Consider the following 20,309-nt stretch of genomic DNA (forward strand, 5'->3'; position numbering starts at 1 on the left):
GAATCCTTGCGGCTACCATCGGCCGGCCGGTTCGCAGTGATTGCGTAGTGGCCGCTCGTGACGCACGTCCCGTGCCGCCGTGTCTGTGCCAGTGTGCCAGCCAGCCAAGTCAACGAACAACGAAGTCTTGTTAAGTGCAGCGCTCAAGGAGCACAAGTTCGGAACCCGGAGTGTGTGATGATCGTGAACCGTCACGGATCGGGTGTTTTTTGGCAACAATCAAATGGTGGTTAGAGAGAGATTCCAAATTTTTACCTCGTGATTGGCGCGTGAATTGATTTACTTTGCGGCAGTGTAAATAAAGGAGCGCATCGCCCGTGTGTGTGTGTGCGTGTGGCGAGGCGTGTGATAAGCGGTCAGTGAGAGCGATCGCCGGAAGGTGCGGTGAACGCGGTGACATAATAGTAGAAAATAGCAATGAATCTAGTGACAGTGGTCGCGGTGTGCCTGATGGCCATCAGCGCCTGGGCGGAAGCGGAAAGCAAATCCAAGCCCGGCCGAGGACGGGGCTCGATGTGGTGGTAAGTTAATGGCTTAAGATCGCATTTAAACCCCTCACCGCGCGCGATGATATTGCTACCGCTGCTTCTGCTGCTGCTGCCGGTGATCATGTTGATCGTTTCGGTGACATCATTATTGGGTGGCCATAAAATAGAAAAGCAACACACACACAGCGAGGTCCGTGGCATCGAATAGACGGGCAAATTAATATCGCCCTAATCGCCACTACTTAAGTGTACCATTAGGCAAGCTGCAGGCATCGGTCGGGATCGGGTTATCTAAAACGTGCTCCGTTCCTGGCGCGTCGGCCCCACTAAGAGTGCTCAGCATAATCGGCTCCGTTTTGGGTTGTTTAACATTTTCTTTCCCTGTGTCTGCCAGCCACGCTTATCGGACCTTTTAACGATATCCCGGTGTTTAATAGTTTGAAAACAGAAGAAGAAAAAACAGCCAGTCGACACACCTCCCAAACAGCCCCGGGTTTCAGTTGCGCAGGCCATTCCGGGGCCGGGGCTTCTGCGTGATAATGATTAATAGAAAATTTATGGTTCCAATATCAGTGTTTTATGGCTACGTTTTCCCATCCAGTCATTTGGTAGGGGTGTCCAAAGACAAAACCGAAAACGGCCTTAATCCGGTCCCGCGGCCGGGGGGAGCGACTCACCTAAAAGGTGTCACGAACAGTTTCCGTTCCCACCGGGCTTCAAAAATAAACCGAATGGCGTAGAGTGCGCGAAACCTTCACGTCCTGTCCGATGATCGGTCGCGTGTTATTTGGCCGAAAACTTTTACATCGGCCCCGTTTGCACGAAGTGTCATGTACTGGATGTCCTCGCGAAATGGGATACCCACCGCGGTGCGATTTCACACCTTGCCACGGGTGACAGTTGACAACGCCGGCTTGCCGGTGGGGGTTCCGTTCCGTCACTTGCCAGATCGCCCTCGGATCGCTCCGGCAAAGTGAAGCAACCAACTCGGCGATGATCGATGCGGAGTGGTGTCCCTCCGCATAGAAGGTGCTTGTTATACGAAAAAACTGCTGATAATCAGTATTATTATAATCGTAAACGCTCGCCTATAATTAGTTTTGTAATTAATTTTACCATTAAACATTATTGGATGGCATTTAATCAGCTCGTTAGCATACGGCTGCGATGCTCAAGGGCTGCCCCGGGGCCCCGATGTCGTCACATGCGCCCGCGAACGCAGTGAATGCAAATTTACGGTTTTACTTTCCTTCCCGAAGGTGCGCGAACATACACACAGAGACACAGAGAGAGAGAGAGAGACAAAACAGCCGGAATGGTGGCCCGAGCCCGCGACGAGTGAAAGACAGAAATTAACACTGAAATTGATTTGTATGCATCGCCCGACGGCCGATGGTGGCCCCGATGGCGATGCACTCATTCGCTGTCTGTTTTAATTAAATTAAAACCAATTTCTGGCCCTCCGCGCGCAAAACGCATCCGATTTGTCCCGGCCTCCGAGTCCTCGGGACCCCCTTCGGGCCATTTCGCAACCCAGCCGGTCGACGTTTGGCACGTTTTTTAATTAAGTTGGAGATTTCTTTTAACCCAAATTGATCGTTATCGGCCCCGGCGCACACACACATTTTGGCGTTTGCTTTTATTGCTGCGCCAGGCGCGGGCTTTTGGTGTGATTTCACCACACACACACACACGTGTGTGGGGCACAATATCGACCGCGCGAGAAAGAGCCAAATGGGAAAATGGGCGACCCAGAAAAAACGAGAAAGACAGAAAAGAAGCAACAAATCTGGCCGATCCTGCCCGGGCCCGGGCCCGTCATAAAGCGTGTGAACGTTTTCCTTTCCCCACGTTGCCGTTTGCAACATTCTCTCGCAGCAGCGAGGCAAGCAGCGAGTGCAGGATGCAGGAGATTTATTTATTTGCATTTGGCACCTTCGCGGCGGCGGCGGCCGAGCCGAGATCCTGTCACTCGTCGTCCGGCGGTGCGACCCCGGGCTGGACTGCCCTTTACACTAATTTCTCTCGCTCTCGCCATGGGCTGAGGCGATGATTTCACCATCAGCAGCAGCAGGGCAGACAGACGGAGCAGAATACAGACAGTGACGAATCCACGCGGACGCGCGGACGATGATGACCGAATTCCGTCACCCGGCGGCCCGGGGCCGTGGGGCCGAACCTTTTTCACACGAGGATTACCGCGATGAACGCACGATGAAAAATATGCTCCCCGCGTGAGGGCGCGCGCGTCAGGCGGGGTTTTAGTAGCCTTCACGCCCGTGCGAATGCGAACGAAAGACTTCAGCGGCAATTAAGCGACAAACCCACCCGCAACGGCGTGGCGCGCGCCCGCAACCTTATCGTTTGCACATAAATCTTGACCCAGACCGGGGGGTGGAGCGGGAGAAACATTACCTGCCCCCAGACGACGATGCGCATTCCGACGATCGGAGTTGCAGTTGCAAGGGGGCACAAGGTTGCTGCTGCTGAAGGCGTCTTCTGCGCCCGTCACAGGTTCGAAGAATCGGGCGAATCTGAAAAGAACGGACGGACGGACGGACGGACAGAACAAGGGCAAAGGCGTGCCTTCCGACGGCGGCGTGCTTAGTGGTGCGTCGAACGGCCCAGCCGCAGCTTATTTATTTTGTGTTGCAAATGTATTACCAGCAGCAGCAGCCGCCGGGACTTCACGGCCGGGCCGCGGTTTTTACGCCTCGCGGAGCTGCACCGATGCACCCGCGGGACACCCGCGGGGGGATCCAGTTTGTGCACCGCGCGCACCGGACACCGGGCTCCGGGATCGAAGTAAGCGTTTGTTAATAGCGTAATAAATGACAAATTAACACTGTAGTGTCATTTTTCATCCGATCCGCGTTCGGCGTTCGGCGGACTCCCATCGGGGTCCGAGCCGCACTCCGGCGTTCGCCACCTCCGGGTGCACACAGCTATTCTTCCCGTCGGCGCATTCCTTACCCCGTTGCAAATGACTCGCGCGACGGATGAGTGTTTTGTATGAAAAATGATTACCGATGTGATTAATAGCGACGCGGCGCGAGCCGGGGCGTGTGGCGTCGGCCATCGCGAGGAGGGCAGTTTTGATAAATTAATTTGGCTTCCCGTTTGCTGCCTTCGTCCTGCAGTGCTCTGGCAGGTCACTCCGGGCCAGGGCTGGCCGGGCTGGTGCAACTCTATCACTCAAAGGCCACCCCAGCGGCGACGATGTTGCGGCCGGCGGCCGGTCCCGGCGGAGATAATTATTCGAACACGTTCGATTGATGATCGTTTGAAGCAATTTTTCGCCTCCATCCGGCCATTTACGAGTAGAGTCCAGCCCCGGCGGGGCGGTGGCGCGCGGTGCTCTCGTTGTCACTCGAATTATCATTAATTATTCGATGAAATATAGTTTGAATTACAACGAACGCGAACGAGCGCCTAACGATCGCGGTCTGGGAGGCCGGTCGAAGCGTTATTGACTTTACAGCATGGCTTGAGGTGCAATTTATGGACCTCACACGGTCGGGGTAATTAAGCCCTGGGGTGGCTCTAATCCCTCCGGGTGGACTTCGTAAGGGGCTCCGGAAACTGTGTCAGTTTGTGGTTTGCTGGGTCGCCCAGGCGGAACATTTCCGCGGTCGGTCATTTTTGCATATTCAGGACGATGCGTCGCGGACGGTGACAGCGCGACAGGTCGCGCACCGCGTAACTCGATCGCGACGCACCGAGGCAGAAGAAGTAGTTGTCGGGAATCGTCGCCGTCCCCGTCCCTGTCGTGCAATGTGATCTACTCGATAGCGTCGCGGAAGACGATTCGGATGTTCCATCATCTGTCACGCCGCTGACAGGTCGCCAGCAGGATCACGCGCGCGGTGGTTCGCGATCGCGGTCACACGGCGCGCGCGTGTACGGTTGACTGACAAAGTGGTTCTACCATAACCGGGCACCTCAGCCCGTGGCCCAATAAAATACTTGGCTTCACAACTGGCTGGCGGGATCGAATATTTAGCAGTGGCACCGAAAGGGTTCCGATCGGATTACTTCACGCCGACGCCACGGGACTTCACGGGAGCCGCCGGGACCTGGCGCTTATCCAGTTTCCGAAAAAGGCACGCAGGCTAGCGGCAGCCCGTGGAAAGTCTCGCCAAAGAAAACTGTGCACTTTGCAGTCAATAAATAATGCGTCGCGAGAAAAAAAAACTCGGCGCGCAGCATAAAGGCGAATCATAAATTGTGCGTCCGGGACGCGCGACGTTCGATCGATTTATGCCGGCACCGGGAACCTCGTCTCTGACGCCAGCATCGCTGAAGCACCCTTTTTTGGGCTGTCAGCCACTGCCGTCAACGATGTATCAGGCGATCCTCTCGTCACCGTGGTCATATTCGTCACTCGGTGGCGACCAGAATCAGGCCGTGCGGGTTCTTCGCCGACGCGGACCGGACCCCATACGACCTCAATCACTCCAACCGGTAATGTTCCCTCCGACGTGAAGCAAAAATCAATAAATAAACCCGGCGGGCCGATTCGTAACGCGTTCCAAGGGCTCGTTCCGCAGACAGAAGACAAACTAATTTATTTTACATCGTAATGCGCAAAAACGCGTCGCGCTGTGGTGGCGTTATGTAAGCGCATTCTTCTCGGCCGCTGCCGCCGCCACCGACGTGCGTCATGGAAGATGAGGCAGTGCCACCGAAGGTTGACGAAAAGATCAGTTCTCGGTATCGTCCCGTCCCGTCATCTGGATCTGGACGCGCCGGAATGTGCGCGCGCGCGCCCGTGTCCGTGTGCGTGTGGCAGGTTTCGATGGCATTTTATGATCCTCCGTCGAGGGCCAATGCCAATGAGTTCGTCACGTTCACGTTTGCCGGAAATGTTTTTCTGTGGCCGACGGTGCTGACGGCGCTGCTTGTTCGGACTTCCCGACGAATGTGAAGCAGTTTGGAGTCCGTTTTTTTGTAACCGCGCTAAACTCGATCATGATTGATGCGCGACGTGCAAGATCGTCAAACTCGCGCCGTTCGATTGAAATGCATCGAGGGTAATGGAAATTAGTGGCGGTGGCGGACGGAATTCCCTGAAAGTGACACATTTTTGTGACTTACTTTAGGGACTTTTTTGCACATGGGTCAATTGGGCTCGAAGATGCGTTAGCGCTTTCGGTAGGATCCAGCGTGGACCGTGTTAGGATCCATCTGGGCGATTCATCAAGTGTTTGGATTTTAGACTACCGATTACTTGATTTTTTAAATGTCAAACTTTAATCACGAAATTGTAAACATTTAGTATAAACTTTGACATTTACAAAATGGGACGCTATACGCCTGCAGAAAATTGGGAAATGTTAAAAACTTATTTCCAAAGTGGTGAGACTTCAACTCACACTGTACGAAACTTGAAAATCTAATTTCATTTAAGCTCACTTCCCCCTCGGTGATTATGTTAATAAGCAGAATACGACATATTTGTGATTCGAAAAACCCACACATCGTGCAAGAGAAGCCAATGCACCCACAACGAGTGCTTGTTTGGGGCATATATTGGGTGATTGGTTCTTCGGCGAAATTGAAGCTGTGAATTTGGACGGCATTTGATTTCAACTATTGACAACCTCAAGACCCAAACTCAAGTTTCTATTGACGAAATAGGACCAGATACAATCGAAAATGTACTCAATAGTATGTAATTTTTCAAAGGAAAAATTCCATTAAAAAATGCCATCAATTAACATTTCAAATAAAAGTTCAAGCATCGAAAAATATTCAGCGGATTTTGTTTTATAACCAAATGAAAAAGTACATGCTAATTAGCTCATCATGTACATCGGTGGTAATGCTAATAAGCAGAATTATCGTATTTGTGGCTTGGAAAACCCACACGTCGTGCAAGAGAATCCAATGCACCAAAAACGAGTGACTGTTTGTTGTGGATTTGGTGGTCTGGTGGCCCATCATCGGCCCATTTTTCTTCGACAATGAAGAAGAAGTCGCCGTGAGCTACCAAGAAATGGTGACTGATTGGTCCTTAGCCACGAAAGTAGCACCACCTACCGGACACCTTTCGGACCTATTGACCCTTAGCGTATTTAGCGTATCAGTTTCGAATACTTCACCGAATGGTTCCTCAGCGCGATCACTTTCACCATTGGGGTCACTTTCGCCCCCGCCACATCCGAGGCCAACCCGTGGCCGGTCGAACCGTGGGAACGCAACATTTGTCACCACACGCAGGTCGGCGCGATCTACGCAGCGCCAACGGCTTACGCAATACGCTCGCGACGAACGGCAAGCGCGACGCAGACGCAGACGCAGACGCAGATGATGATGTTTGCCCAATTAATCATACGTCAGCCGGTGCCGGTGCCGGAGACGGAACTGGAGCCCACCACCGGCGCCGCCGTGGGGAGATTTTCGTCTCATTTGCATTTCGGGTCGTGACGGACGGCTTCCCAGGGGCGGTCCTTCGGGCGTTCTGGGGGGGAGGGTGGACAAATATTGATACAACTAATTTTCTGGGCGAGACAAACCGCCGACCGCGACCGTGTTTCGCCCGTGGGACCCACCCCGGGTTCGGGGCTGATCGACGTTTTCGAGGCTGAGGCGGTCACTGGAACGCGCCTAAGGCTCGGGATTTCCCCGCCACAAATCCCTGGCTAAGCCAGCGGCCAAGGGGCCAGGTGTCGACTCGCTGTCTGGTGGTGGCCTACTGAGCGCGCGTTCCCTTTCGCTTTTGGGCGGCCAGTTTGGGTTTTTTTGCGGTGCACCACCACCATTACCACCTGGCGGCATCTGGCGGTGTGTTTGCGTTGCGCATTAACGCCGTGAAGGGCTTGTCGGGTCCGGCTCCGAAGGTCAGCACCGGTGTTTTCCGGCATTCGTGATGAAAGGTGTCATCTGGCTGACCAGCTTTTCCGCTTTTCTCTTCTCGTTTCAGGGGCATCGCGAAGGCGGGCGAACCGAACAACATCTCGCCGCTGGCGCCCGGCATGACGTACCTGGATCCGGCGATCCACGCCACGCTCCGGCGCAAGCAGCGCCGGTTGGCCCGCGAAAACCCGGGCGTCCTGGCGGCCATCGCCAAGGGGGCGAACCTTGCGATCAACGAGTGCCAGCATCAGTTCCGGACCCGCCGGTGGAACTGCTCGACGCGGAACTTTCTGCGCGGCAAAAACCTGTTCGGGAAGATCGTCGAACGAGGTAAGCCCCGACGAGTTGGGTGTGTGTGTGTGTGTGTGGGCGAGGACCGCCGGCTAATTACTATTCCGGTGGGGCGCCGGCTCGCTGTTTGCGATGAAACGTGCGCCGGCCGCGATGTGCCCTTTCGGGTGGGGTTTATGGCGTTTCGGCTACCTTTCGGAGGTTGAGTGGCCCACGAGCATGATGTGAGCCGGCACGGCCGGACAGCGACAGCGATCTATCTCGTGAGCTCGCTGTCGACCCTACGCCTACGCAGGCGCAGTCCTCTTCCGCCCGCGATGATCTGCGCGGACAGATAGTGCTCAGCTCACGTTCACTGGCCGAGGTCGCTGACGGGTGTCGCAGCGCGACGTGCTCTTTCGGGGGAATCGGCTCCGTGCGTGCGGCCAGCATAATGTTGAGCAACGTACGAGGGCCCCGGAACGAACCCTGAAAGGGCGAACGTCTGGCTTCGAAAAGTCCGAATCGAAAATCCGTATGCCCTAATCCTGGCGGGCATAATTGGCCACTTCAGTGGGCCACAGAAAGGAAGGATGGGCACAAAACTTGGGCCGTGTGTAAGCAAACAGAGTTAGTCGGCGTAAAGGGACTCAACAAACATAAACCGTCAATCCTGCAAAGCTGACACATCTGTTCCTGGCCGTCGTCGAATTTCCGGATCGTTCCAGGATCGGATCGGATTTTTTCGGCCACTTCATTCACAGCCACTCAGCAACTCTCGAAGGGAACCACCACAAACACACAGAGAGAGGGCGATGGGAGATCGGAATGTGCCGGAAAAACATTGGCCAATATGTTTGTGTCTTTCCAAACAAATCGCTCGCTCGTAAGTTTGCTGCGGCTCGGTTCTTCGCCTCCGGCACAGTTCCCGGTTTGTGGTTTCCCCCAAAGTGTGGCCAAATTAAAGGCAATCACGCACCGCATCAAGGATCACGGGGTCCGCCCGTCGGTGTCCGGATGATGATGGATGGCGATGGTGTCTCCGATTGCAGCACGACTCAACACGCGCGCACGGTGTCACTTTTCGATGCAACGTGTCCTGTTGCAAGGAGCGCCCCGGGGCGTACGGTTTCGGGTGCCTCCGACCCGGGACTACTTACAACTTTATTGGACACTTTTATTTATTGCACCGCGCAGGAGAACCCTGGCCAGTTCCCGAAAGCAGGAGGCAGGAGTGAAGCAAAACAGGAGGACCTTCGTGTCAGGACCACACGTGGGCCGTACGGAGCACCCCGGGAGAAAGCGATCGAGAGTCCGTCGCGGTGTACAAAAAACCGATGCCGACCTGTCGTCAACCGCAGCGGGGGTCCTTGCCGTTACTACCTGGGGTCGGCACCATCCCAAAAGGGTGAGAGAGGGAGAAAAACAAACCCAGCCAACCCGGGTCCGGGCGGGCGAAACATGTTGTCACATTAGTCCGTTACCGGTCCCAGGACCCGGGGTCCGGGGTCCGTTACAACATAATCCATCGATCTTCGGCGACGCATCGTTCATCTTCGCGGCAGCGCGCACCTCTTAAACGATTCCAATTCTATCGCCTGGTTCGCCTGGTGGGAGAAAGTGCTTCGCCGCCCGGCCCAGGGAGCTCCAGCGCCAGTCGGGGAAGAAATTAAGTCATTATTCATCGCGCTTTCTGGCCGGCCCTCTGGCCCGGTGGCAATCCATTAGCATTTTTTACCCGCGGCTCCTGCTATCAATAATTAATGCAACGCGCCCCGGGGAGTAGCGCGGTTCAGGTTTCACATCTGGCAGTCTGGCAGGTCGGCCGGTGGGGAGTGGCGGAGATGGTTTTCCGGGACCGCAAGCGCGGCCAGTGTGTGTGCTCGATAAATTATAATAATTGTAGGAAAATTAATGGCAATTTTGTGGCCGGTGCGATCGTCGTAGCACCCGCTGGAAGGTTCTTTATTGATTAGGACCTCTCGCTAGACTCCGCAGGATGGGTTTTTCATTTCCGTGGGCGGAACGACCGCGCGGAAAATCAAAACTCATTGGCCTCGGCCGGCCAGCAGCGGGGGTTCGTCGCTTATCCGTGAGGCGAGTCTCCTTTCTTTGTAAGCGCAGATTTGTTTATCTGCTACCGCGATCGCGAACGGGGAGAATGCGGGAAATGTTGGCACCACATCCAATTAACAGTGGCCGCGGTTGGTGATTAAAGTGCAACCCACACCCGACGCCACGGGTGTTGGGGTCAGCGAAGGCGAAGGCTTTCCCACACACCCGGCCGGCCAGTTGTTTGTTTTTCCTATTAACAACATATTTTGTTTGCCGACCGCTGGGTTGAAAAATGGCCATTCGCGCGAGAACAACAGCCGCGACTGATCGAGTTTCGGACCGCGGGTCCGGGTTCCCACTCATGAAGGGCTGCCTCCCCGCAACGACCGGTGGCAAGTAGTTCAAACAGGTTCAGGTGGTGGTTGACGTGAGCAAGCAACAAGTAGCAACCGGAGTGCCCGGACAATAGTTTCCATTCATCGCCCGCTCTTGATCTGCGTAGCGCGCCCGATCTTCGATCTGATCCGAAGCGATTAGACGGACCGACCGACCGACGGAAGTGGCGCACGTTGCACGGTGGTCCGTCACAAGTGGACACACTCCGGCGTGCCGTGGGAATGAGTTTTTAATCTCAACTTTATCTCCACTCAGAGCTCCCTGTCGCGGTGGACGATTTTAAGCCTTTCCTGGTGTGTCCTTTAATTGAACGGCAAATTAGAGTTCTTACGGCCGGCCCTCGGGACTGACCGCAAAAGATGCCGCGATTGCAACGATTTTATTGCCATCGGCCGAGTGCCGATCCGCCTTCCGATGCAATTAAATGCTATAAATCTAGTCACACTTCGCCATGGCCGATGATGAAAGCGACCCGAGCGGTTCTATCGGGGCCGATGTTTTATGAGATGTTCCGGAGCCCAGTTGTCGATCGCTTCGATCTGAAGAAAGTGAGCCCGTTTTGGCCACTGCCTTACACACACACACCTGTACGCTGGCTGATGGTGGTGATGATGACAGTTTTAGTTTTACAACAACCCCGACCATAAAGCTCGGCCCGATCCGGATCCCGCCCTTCTGGGTGCCCCGAATGAAGCCATCTACTGCGGTACCAAACAAATCCAAACTCTCTCTCTCCCGTCTCTTTCGCTCTCCTTCTTTCGAAGCGAACGGTGTCAAACTTTCGCAAGACCGGGCGGAATGGGAATGGTTCACCCCGGGAGAGGAGGGTTCGCCGGCCACCGGATCGGACCCACGGGAACCGTGTTAAACCGTAGCAAGATATATATTAATAAAAGATTTTATACGCTCCATAAATCAGAAAGGCACTCGGGGGTCCGAGCGCTTCTCCTCGGGCGAAGATCCCGGCGCGGTCGCATGTCCCGGAGCATTGTTTCTGCCCTACCGGGACCTACCGGGTTGCTGGAAGGAGCAGATAAACTATGCGGCCACGGTCAGGGCAGACTTTTCAGGCAGGAGCCGTCCATCGGTCGTCGTCTTCGATAGGAAATAGGATGAACCGAAGTGGCTAGACGAAGGTAGTCCTGTCGCGCCGTCCGCAGATCGAGCGATAGGATTGTGCAATTTAATCGAAAAGAATTATAATCATCGCCGTCGTCGCGAATCATCTGGGAATTAGCGAGGGGCCCAATGTTTGATTAATGGCGCTGCTAGGACCCTTTTGCGTGTGTTTTTTGTTTGGCGCTGAGAGGATTGCCGTTCCGTCCGACAGGAAGCGGACGGAAGACCCATTACGAGATTGGTCCACGACTCGTTCCATTCAAAGATTGCCAAGCATTTTCGGGCTGCTGATCAGGTGAAGAAGCGCGGACAGAAACCTGTTTTTCGGCACGGCACAATAGAAGATCGGTGTCCGGTCCGGTCGGGCGTGCGGTGCAAGGTATGCAAATGGGTGCAATCGAGTGACAAAGGGAACGGGTTCCGAACATGAATGGGTTGGTTCCCGAATCGTCCGTGCGTCCTAATCACGTCAGATCGGATCCGGCCGGTGGAGATGATCGGGAAGAGATGAAGATGCAAACGGCAGATCCCGGAACGCCCATCGTCTACATTGACGCATTAGGCTAATTGTTCGCCGGTGTGCCTGGTTATTATGTGCCGCGGATGCTGTTTTGTGCCGCGCCGCAGGGCACCCGGTTTTGGGTCGGCTCAGACAAGGGGCCACGAAAAAGGGGACAAAAGGACTCCCGAACGCACCGAAAAATTGCACACGAACTTCGCCCAAAAACCCACTGTGTGGCCACAATAAGCGCATTGAATGTTGAATGAAATAAACAACGGCGGAATGAAATTAAACACACATACGGCGCGTGGGGGGGGGGGGGGGGGAGGGGCAGCAAGCAATCGGGGGTGCAGGCAAACCCCCGGAACGGCGACCGGATTTCCTGCTTTGTCCTGTGTTGGTTTTAATTTCGTTTCGCCCCGTTTGGCTGCGTTCGGTTTGGAACGGAAAAGCTCAATACGAGCGGCAACGACGAACCCGGCAATTACTGTCGTCGTCGTCGGGAACTGGATCTCCCGGCAAGAAAGGACACATCGAAGACTCGAGCGGAGAAGGCTTCGCTTCTTGAGGTGCTGCTCAAGAAGCCTATCCGGGCCATTGGATGGCTTTTTGGGTTGGATGAAAATATTTTGATCCTTACCCCGGGGGCTCAGATTAAGCGTTTTGGTTTTTTGTTTGTGGATCCCCTCCCACCCCCCCGCGGAACGGTGCCGGATGGCGCATTGTGGAGTGGCATAGATTGACGCGCGCGGGAAGGTTGCTCCGAGCGATCTTGTTGTGGTTCTTTTTTTTCGCTCCGGCTCCGCTATCGGTGTCAGGTCGGGTCTCCATCCGTCGTCATGGTTACCGGTTATCGGCGGGTCTCGGGATCGGAATCGGGTATCGGGGACCGTTAACCGGCTGGGCGTGTGCTGTCCCGGGAAGTGATTATGCAGAGTTAATTTATTCATTAACTAAGATTGGATCGCATCAACCGGGGCCGTGGCGATGCGGGCCACGGCCCCGTTTGATGGACACAGGCCGATGGATGATGGATCGAAGGTCGCCGGTGGAATGACGCGTTCCAAACGCGAGCACGCTGGACGCTCGGCGGGATCACGATCTGAAATGTCTTAATCCAATAAATGCGTTCATCGATCCCTTCTCCCGTGAGATGGCACCCGTTTAGGGCACGACGCGTTCGGCCTCTCGCCGTCCGCTCCTAATAAATCAATTAATAACAGATCAATCACCGGCGAGAGGCACACATTCTTGGGTTTTGGGCCGCCAGACGGTGATCGCGGTCGTCGCCGTGACAAACGACGGCGATCGAATCTAATCCTCCTCGACCGGGCGTGGACCCATTTTTTCCCCATTTCCAGTTCGGTGTTCAGTTACGCCCGGGTCGTCTCAACGATTATGACAAATGAATTGTCACAAATTAGTCGCGGTTGACAACGCGCTGCTTCACATTCGATCGACCTCGTTCGTCTCGCGACACGGGCGCGGCTTATCAACCCGCGATGGAAGTTTTGTTTTTGTGGGAAGTGGAAAACCCGAAAATTCGAGCGAGCCACCTGCGAACCGAGGCGTTGATAACGCTTCGAAGGCGACACGATGGCGAGCCATTAGGCCTCGCCTGAGGAGTGGCCCACCGCTTTATTGTTCGCTCCGCGGCTTGTTTATGGTCGCGACCGGAACACTTGCACCACTCTCGATAATGAGGCGCAATTTGTGGCCGGAGGTTTGTCGTGTTGCTGGCCGCAAACGACGGTAACGTAACCGATATGGCTCGTTATCGATTCAGAGCGTGGTTCACCGAGCTGTCCTTGAGACGGAGTTCGGGACACCTGAGCCCATCGAGTCCTTCCAGCGTCCTTGAGGTTCGCTTTATGGCGATGATGATGGATGGCACTGGGTTTTCGGCAACGGCTACCTAGCCGTAGCTAGGGTCCTTTGCACAGCGAGGTGCCCAGATGTGTGAGGCCAACCCGAAGCTACTCCCGGCGATTGAGGACATCATCACGCTCGCTGCCAGGGCTTCCAGGAGCGCACTGGGATCGGAAGGTGCCAGGTCGTTTGCCAACCTGGGCCTCGCCAAGCACTTTATTATGATTGATTGCCGCCGAGCTTCGACTTTACGACTTCGTTGTCTCGTTGCATACTCGGCTCCACGCTGCAACCATTTTACGCCGATGATCGACAGCGATCACCGGGGGAAGGTGTAAACGTGTGAAATCGGGTGGAAAATTAGTGCTAAACGTCCGAGATCGCTCGGAGTTCAGGGAACGCGACGGTCGGTTGGTCGGTCGGTCGCCGGTGGGAGGCCCACCCCATCCCGGCGGGCGGCGCATGTGGTGAAGCGAACCCTAGACAACTTCCCCGGGTCGGTTCTCGGGTCCGGGGTCCGGCAAAAAGCAATTTCCATAATCTGTTCCAGTTGCATGCCGAGGTCCTTCGGTGCCGTCGGAGGTGTTGCGAGATCCGAAATCGATTACCGATCGTCATCGTCACGCAGCCGCAGAGGTTGCTGTCACCCGGTGCTCCGTCGGAGTCGCTCTCAAGTAGTTGAAGCGCTCTAGTGTTCGTGTTGCGAGCTCGTTCCTTTCTACGCACTCGAGATGGTTCTGGACCGTCAGGCTGCTACCTGCCTCGACTTTGTCACTCCTCGTGGATAGAAGTGGATTTTATCGGTTCGAGAGCCTCCGACCACAAACCAGCTGAAACGAGCTGGTCCCATTCTTCTCCGGTCCGGCAACCTTGAGCCGGGAACGGCCAACCTCAATCTCGTTTATCCTCGGCCAGCTCCATGGTGAGGGTCTTAGGCCTCCGCATTCTTCGCGTTGGTCTTTTGTGTTTTTTTAGTTGCGCATGGAAGAAGTGCTTTGGCTTTCCGAGGCTTAGGGCTCCGTCATTAGACGGATCCTACCTCGGGGTGTTCGGGGGATTACAAAACGGTTTTAATTTATTTTAATCACATGGCCCAGGCGTGGGCTCGTTTGAGGTTCGTTCTTCGTCTCTGGTTTCGGTGGCCACAACCGACCTCTCGGGACTCGGGCGTTATCGAAACGTTTAATTCCGTTTACTAATTCTCTCTGTCTTCTCTCTCTCTCTCTCTCTCTCCGTGCGCAGGTTGTCGCGAGACGGCGTTCATCTACGCGATCACCAGTGCGGCGGTGACGCACAGCGTGGCCCGGGCGTGCAGCGAAGGTTCGATCGAGTCGTGCACTTGCGATTACTCGCACCACAACCGTGAGCCGCAGATGAGCAACGTGGGCACGGTGGCCGGCGTCGGTGACTGGGAGTGGGGCGGCTGCAGTGACAACATCGGGTTCGGGTTCAAGTTTTCGCGCGAGTTCGTCGACACGGGCGAACGGGGAAGGACGCTGCGCGAGAAGATGAACCTGCACAACAACGAGGCCGGCCGAGCGGTAAGTGTCACCCAAAGTGAGGCGATTAGAGAGCTTCGAGAAGGGTCCTTGCGGTCGTTCCTTTCAAATCCGATCGATCAACTGCGATCGGTTGAAAGTATCGGGCCATGTGGTGCCAAAAATAGAATCAGGTCGTGAGAAAGGACCTTACCGTTTCACGGGCTGTTCGTGAGGACGGCAGCGGCCCCACGCGGTTGCGTGGCTGGGTGGCCCCGGTCAAATAAATAAATTATGTTTATTTCATTTGGCCCTCACGTTTCGTGGACACCATCGGTGAGGAGCGTGGTCACGGAGCTTAAAACAGTTGGCCGTCTATCGCTCGCTCTCTCGTGTACCTTCTCCTTCGAAAGGTTTCGCCGGAGGTCTGTTGTGTCGAGTCCTGAACCGGCTCGCGTTCGCACGCTCGGGGTCGATCGGTCTCACGCGACAGCAGCCACCGCTTAAATCGACCCCTGATACCCCGATGCCCGAAAGATCCGATGGCCAATTTCATTAATAAATATTTTAATCCCTCCCCTTCCCTGCCCGCGAATATTCCGGGAGCCGCAGGCCGTGGGTTTGCCTTTTGGCGATTGCGTGACCGTGCGCTTAGAGGCGTCTTCAAACTGTTCGCCACGATCGCGCCGAAACGAAACTCGAGACCGAGTTCCTTTCGTTTTTTTTGTTGCTTTGTTTTGGTGTCCGTTTTTTGCCGGTTCAACCCGGTTTTGGTGATCGAACGATCGAACACCGGCGAGAGCGGGCGAATATATTAAATTGTTGACAGCTGATAAAAGTCTAATGAATTCATTTATGAATTTTATTAATTTGTGGTGATTGTAATTAAGTGACATATTATTTGGTGCTCACTTCTGCAGCCCCGCGCACGATGCAGTTCGCTGCCTGTGGGGAGGCCCGCGGCCGAGTGCAAAAGGGGCCACATTCCTCGGCGGGTTCGATAATTAAATTTGATGACTGGCAGCGAACGGACTCGGGAACGGGGCGAAGCGAAAATGACCGAATTGAGAGGTTCGAAATCGAAAGGGATTAGCAAATCGAAGCTCTTAGCGAAAATGGACTCCTCGGGTCCTCGGGTCCTCGGGTCCTCCGGGCTGCTTCATTCTCCTGTGTTCGTCTGGGCGCGCGTGTGCGTCGAGCTGGGGGCCAACTTGGGCCATAAACTGGACTTATGTTCATCATGTCCCGGGGCCCGGGGCAGAAGAATCGCCCGAGTGAGCTTATGCGATGTTTAATTGATTTTTATTGCATTTTATTTGAACTGCGAACGAAACAAATGGGTCTTTAATGCGCCCATAAATCCACCAGCGGGCGTGTATTTCGGGATATTTAGCCGGGATTAGTTCATCGCTCTGGCTCGTCGTGTCGTGAGAATGGAAATATTTTAATGCTTTTCGGTGGGGCTTTTTTTTGGTTTTGCAACCCAAGTTTGCTAAGTGTCTGCTCTCTTCGCGTTCCTCCCCGACAGCACGTGCAGGCCGAGATGCGGCAGGAGTGCAAGTGCCACGGAATGTCCGGCTCGTGCACGATGAAGACGTGCTGGATGCGGCTGAACAGCTTCCGCACGATCGGTGACATCCTGAAGGATCGCTTCGACGGTGCGTCGCGCGTCATGGTGAGCAACAGCTTGCTGCGCAACGGTGGCAACGGTGGTGGCGGTGGCGGTGGCGGTAACGGTGGTGCCGTTGGTGGCGTCAACGAAAACACGCTCACCAACCGGGCCGGCAGCTCGAGTGCCGCCACCCTGAAGACGGCCACGAACGGCATCGGAGGCATCGGGGGCGCAAACAGCGTGCTCAGCAACTCGATCCACGCCCGGGGGGCTGGCCACGCGCACCAGAAGCGAATCAATCGGTAAGTCGGTGACTAAGTCGGTGATAAATGACCAGGGTGCTCATTTTCGACGGCCTGCTCCGTGCGTTCTTCTCGCCCCGCAGATACAACTTCCAGCTGAAGCCGTACAATCCGGAGCATAAGCCGCCGGGCGCGAAGGACCTGGTGTACCTGGAACCGTCGCCCGGGTTTTGCGAGCGCAACCCGCGCCTCGGCATCCAGGGCACGCACGGCCGCCAGTGCAACGACACGTCGATCGGGGTGGACGGGTGCGACCTGATGTGCTGCGGCCGGGGCTACCGGACGCAGGAGGTGACGGTGGTGGAGCGCTGCTCCTGCACCTTCCACTGGTGCTGCGAGGTCAAGTGTAAGCTCTGCCGGACGAAAAAGACCATCCACACCTGCCTGTAGACTTCCCGTGGCCGTCCCTAGGGGTTCGTCGCTGCCTTCAAGTCTTTCGTATTCCGAGCGGTGAATCATCATCCCGGCAGTTGCTTATCTAAAATATTCTGGCTTTTGAAACGATTGCCGAGAAGGACAACGGCAGCTACTTGTAAATAGGTTTTGAGTTTTACTTTTCATTCACCCATCTGTCAATTGCGGTGGCCTCGGGGCGCAAGATTGTTGTAAAAAATTCTGTTAGGACCTGCTTCTGCTTCGCTTCGCGGCCCGCGCAGCTAGAAATTAAGGCTAAATTAACTACCAAAAACCGATCGAAAAATTTTAACACAAAATTGGATCAACGCCTGGAGAGTGCGTTTCACGTCGCTTGCCAATGCTTGGTTATTTTTGTGTTGTAGGCAAAATTTGAAGACTTTAGAAGGATGGCAGGCGTAGAAACGCATTCCCCCCGGTGGGCTCTCTTTAGGCCAAACGAAGGTATTCAGGCAAATCAACGGGCAGCGCAGGATTGTGTACAGGGTTTTTGAAGCCGGAGCGTATCGATGTATTTATTCGCGGGCCCGAACTGACCACGGGACCCCCCAAAACGCACCCTTTTTCAGTATTAGTAACGCACACTGGCAACTCCGGGGCCGGGCCGACCGGTCGCTTATTTAGCCGCTGTCCGTATTTAAATCGCTTCGAATTCGGGCCTGCCATGTGCCAGTTCAAATGTGTGTATGTATAGGTAGCCCGCATGTGGGTGTGTGTGTGTATAGTGTTTAGCATCGGAAAGGCGCACAAACGATGTCCCAGTAAAATTGACCACAGCAAAACAACCATCCCGGAAGGAAGAAGGGGGGGCCTTCGGGCTTTTTGTTGTGTTTATTATAATTTCTCATTTTAATTCTTTTTTCTTGCGTTAAGCATAGCCAAACAGGGGTTTGTACATAGGACCGCATAGGACCGAGCTAGGTGAGGCGAGTGAGTAGCTTAGATTAAGCCGTAGTTAGGTAAACGATGCTGCAAACCTATTTTCCGGATCATCACTCTAGTAGGCACAGGGCCACAGCCACAGTGGCCCCCCATTTAGGCAGAAACGAAACAGGTATTTGAATCATAAAAGCATAAACGGGCAAAAATTGATCACCGAGCCGATCACCATCGATCCTCCGCAGACAACACCCACTGAAAGACTGAGTAGAAATTAACGCGCCAAAAAGCTTTTGCTGTTTATTATGTTTTGTGTTAACGGAAGCCAAGAGTGAGCGAGAGCGAGAGAGCAAAAATAGGGCGTAGCACGTGTATGTAAATGTAATGTCTCCAATCTGCGATAGTAAGTCTAGATAGAGGTACAAATGGTAGTGGGCAGGCGTTAGGCCAGCTACAGTTGGGGTTGCTCTTGGGCCTTCGGTCGGACGACGGAAACGAAAGACTTCAACAGCCGAACAGCAGACGAACCCGCAACCGGCGAACCCGCAAAACACTGCGCGTCGATGGTCGCACAATCCGCGCACACACACGGTCCGGCGCTACCACGATGCACGAGACCGGTAGGCAGGCTTTCCTCCGGGCTCGTTGCATTCGTCCGTGGCGCTAACCTTGCGGGGGGTGAAAAGATTGAACCATCGTTTTCTGGAGCGGAGTGCTTCGCGCACCGTTTTCGAATTTACTTCCTCATCTTCCGATCATCAAATCAAATCCGAAAACAAGCTGTTCAATCTTTCCACTCCCTTCTGTCGCGCGATGGTGCGCCATTTTGTGTGCGCGCAGGCGGTGATCGTCGGCCCACGCTTTTCCGAATGGTCGAATCGAATCGTTACGAAGTTGGGCGTCGTACCGGTTCGACGTCGGAAGTGAACTCCCGGGGCGGAACGTAGTATGTCTGTGGGCGAGCTTTCTCTTCGGTTCCGTTCGGCTGGCCGGCCGGTTCAAGAGCCACCAGCGGGCTGGACCTGGCTCCTGCTGCTGCTGCTGCCAAACCCTACCCCGTTCTAACTAGTTCGTGTGCGCTTGTGTATGTTTCTGTTCGTAAGCATCAACCAACAGAAAGAGAGAGAGAGAGTTGGATCAGTCCAAACCACAGTCCTTCCGCGCGTGTGTTGGGCTGGGCAGAAAGAAGTACGACGCTAGACAGTAAGCTCCCCGCTTTCACCCCGCGGGCCATTTGTTTTATATTGTTCGTAGTTCGGCAGAGAAGGCTTCTTTTAATCATTTACGCAACCTTACGCAGAGCAGCACGCAGACGGCAGTAATGTATTATTGTGTATTGGGTAAGTAATTTATTAACACTCACAACAGCGGGGGACGCATGATACCGTAGGGATCCATTCAAATCATCGAGCTTACACCGCAACAGGCACGCCTAGCACGTAAGGACGGTGGTGCGCACCGTCGAGATCTGTAAATAGTCGCTTCAGTCGAAAAGCCGGGTGTAACAAGAAGGGAACGCTGCACGTTGACCCCCAATAGGATAGAGAGATTGTATTCCCAGCACACAGCACAATCAAAAACGTAGAACAATTAGGCGAAACATTAGGCAACGAACCAACTTAATCCACAGCGAGACCACGCGAGCTCTCTGTGTCAGCTCCGTTCGGTCCGGACGAGAAAAAATTCTTTTCGAAATAAAACAACAAAATAAAACAAACAAAAACAGTGTGTACCTCTTGGTTGTACTTTTGCTGCTTCCGTGGCGTGGCGAAAGAAACGTGGCAAAAGCCACCGTGGCGGGACTCCGCGGAGAAAATGGATGAAGATTACTCCTGACATTTGCAGCCCATCACCATCATCATCATCACAGTCGTCGTTGGCGGGATCGACCGTTTGCGTCACGCGCGTGTGTCACGCTGGCAAATTGCTGGCATCGTTGTCACCCGAACTCATCGATCGCGCGGTGTCGCCAGACTTCCTTATCCGGTGGTGGCATTCCTGACTCCCCCGGGGTGGATTATCGGCCTCGGAGTGTCCTTGACATCGGCCACCGATGTACTGTATGTT

The 20,309-nt window shown here is 54.5% G+C and overlaps 1 protein-coding gene across 1 annotated transcript; it reads left to right on the top strand.

Annotated features, from left to right (window-relative positions):
- The first annotated feature begins 417 nt into the window (after positions 1-417).
- On the top strand, positions 418-17,339 carry LOC128274203 (protein Wnt-1). Its single transcript, XM_053012314.1, has 5 exons — positions 418-521; positions 7,414-7,676; positions 14,800-15,098; positions 16,564-16,949; positions 17,033-17,339. The coding sequence occupies exons 1-5, from the start codon at positions 418-420 to the stop codon at positions 17,337-17,339; spliced, it is 1,359 nt and encodes a 452-aa protein (XP_052868274.1).
- Positions 17,340-20,309: the final 2,970 nt, after the last annotated feature.

Source organism: Anopheles cruzii, chromosome 3, assembly GCF_943734635.1.
Source record: "Anopheles cruzii chromosome 3, idAnoCruzAS_RS32_06, whole genome shotgun sequence".
Lineage (NCBI taxonomy): Eukaryota > Metazoa > Arthropoda > Insecta > Diptera > Culicidae > Anopheles > Anopheles cruzii.

What these genes read in the sequence shown, in the direction of transcription:
- LOC128274203 (XM_053012314.1), top strand. Translation starts at nt 418, where the DNA reads ATGAATCTAGTGACAGTGGTCGCGGTGTGCCTGATGGCCATCAGCGCC. An exon ending in CGGGAAGATCGTCGAACGAG is followed by an intron (nt 7,677 to 14,799) that starts GTAAGCCCCGAC and finishes CTCCGTGCGCAG; the next exon opens with GTTGTCGCGAGACGGCGTTC. An exon ending in ACAACGAGGCCGGCCGAGCG is followed by an intron (nt 15,099 to 16,563) that starts GTAAGTGTCACC and finishes CCTCCCCGACAG; the next exon opens with CACGTGCAGGCCGAGATGCG.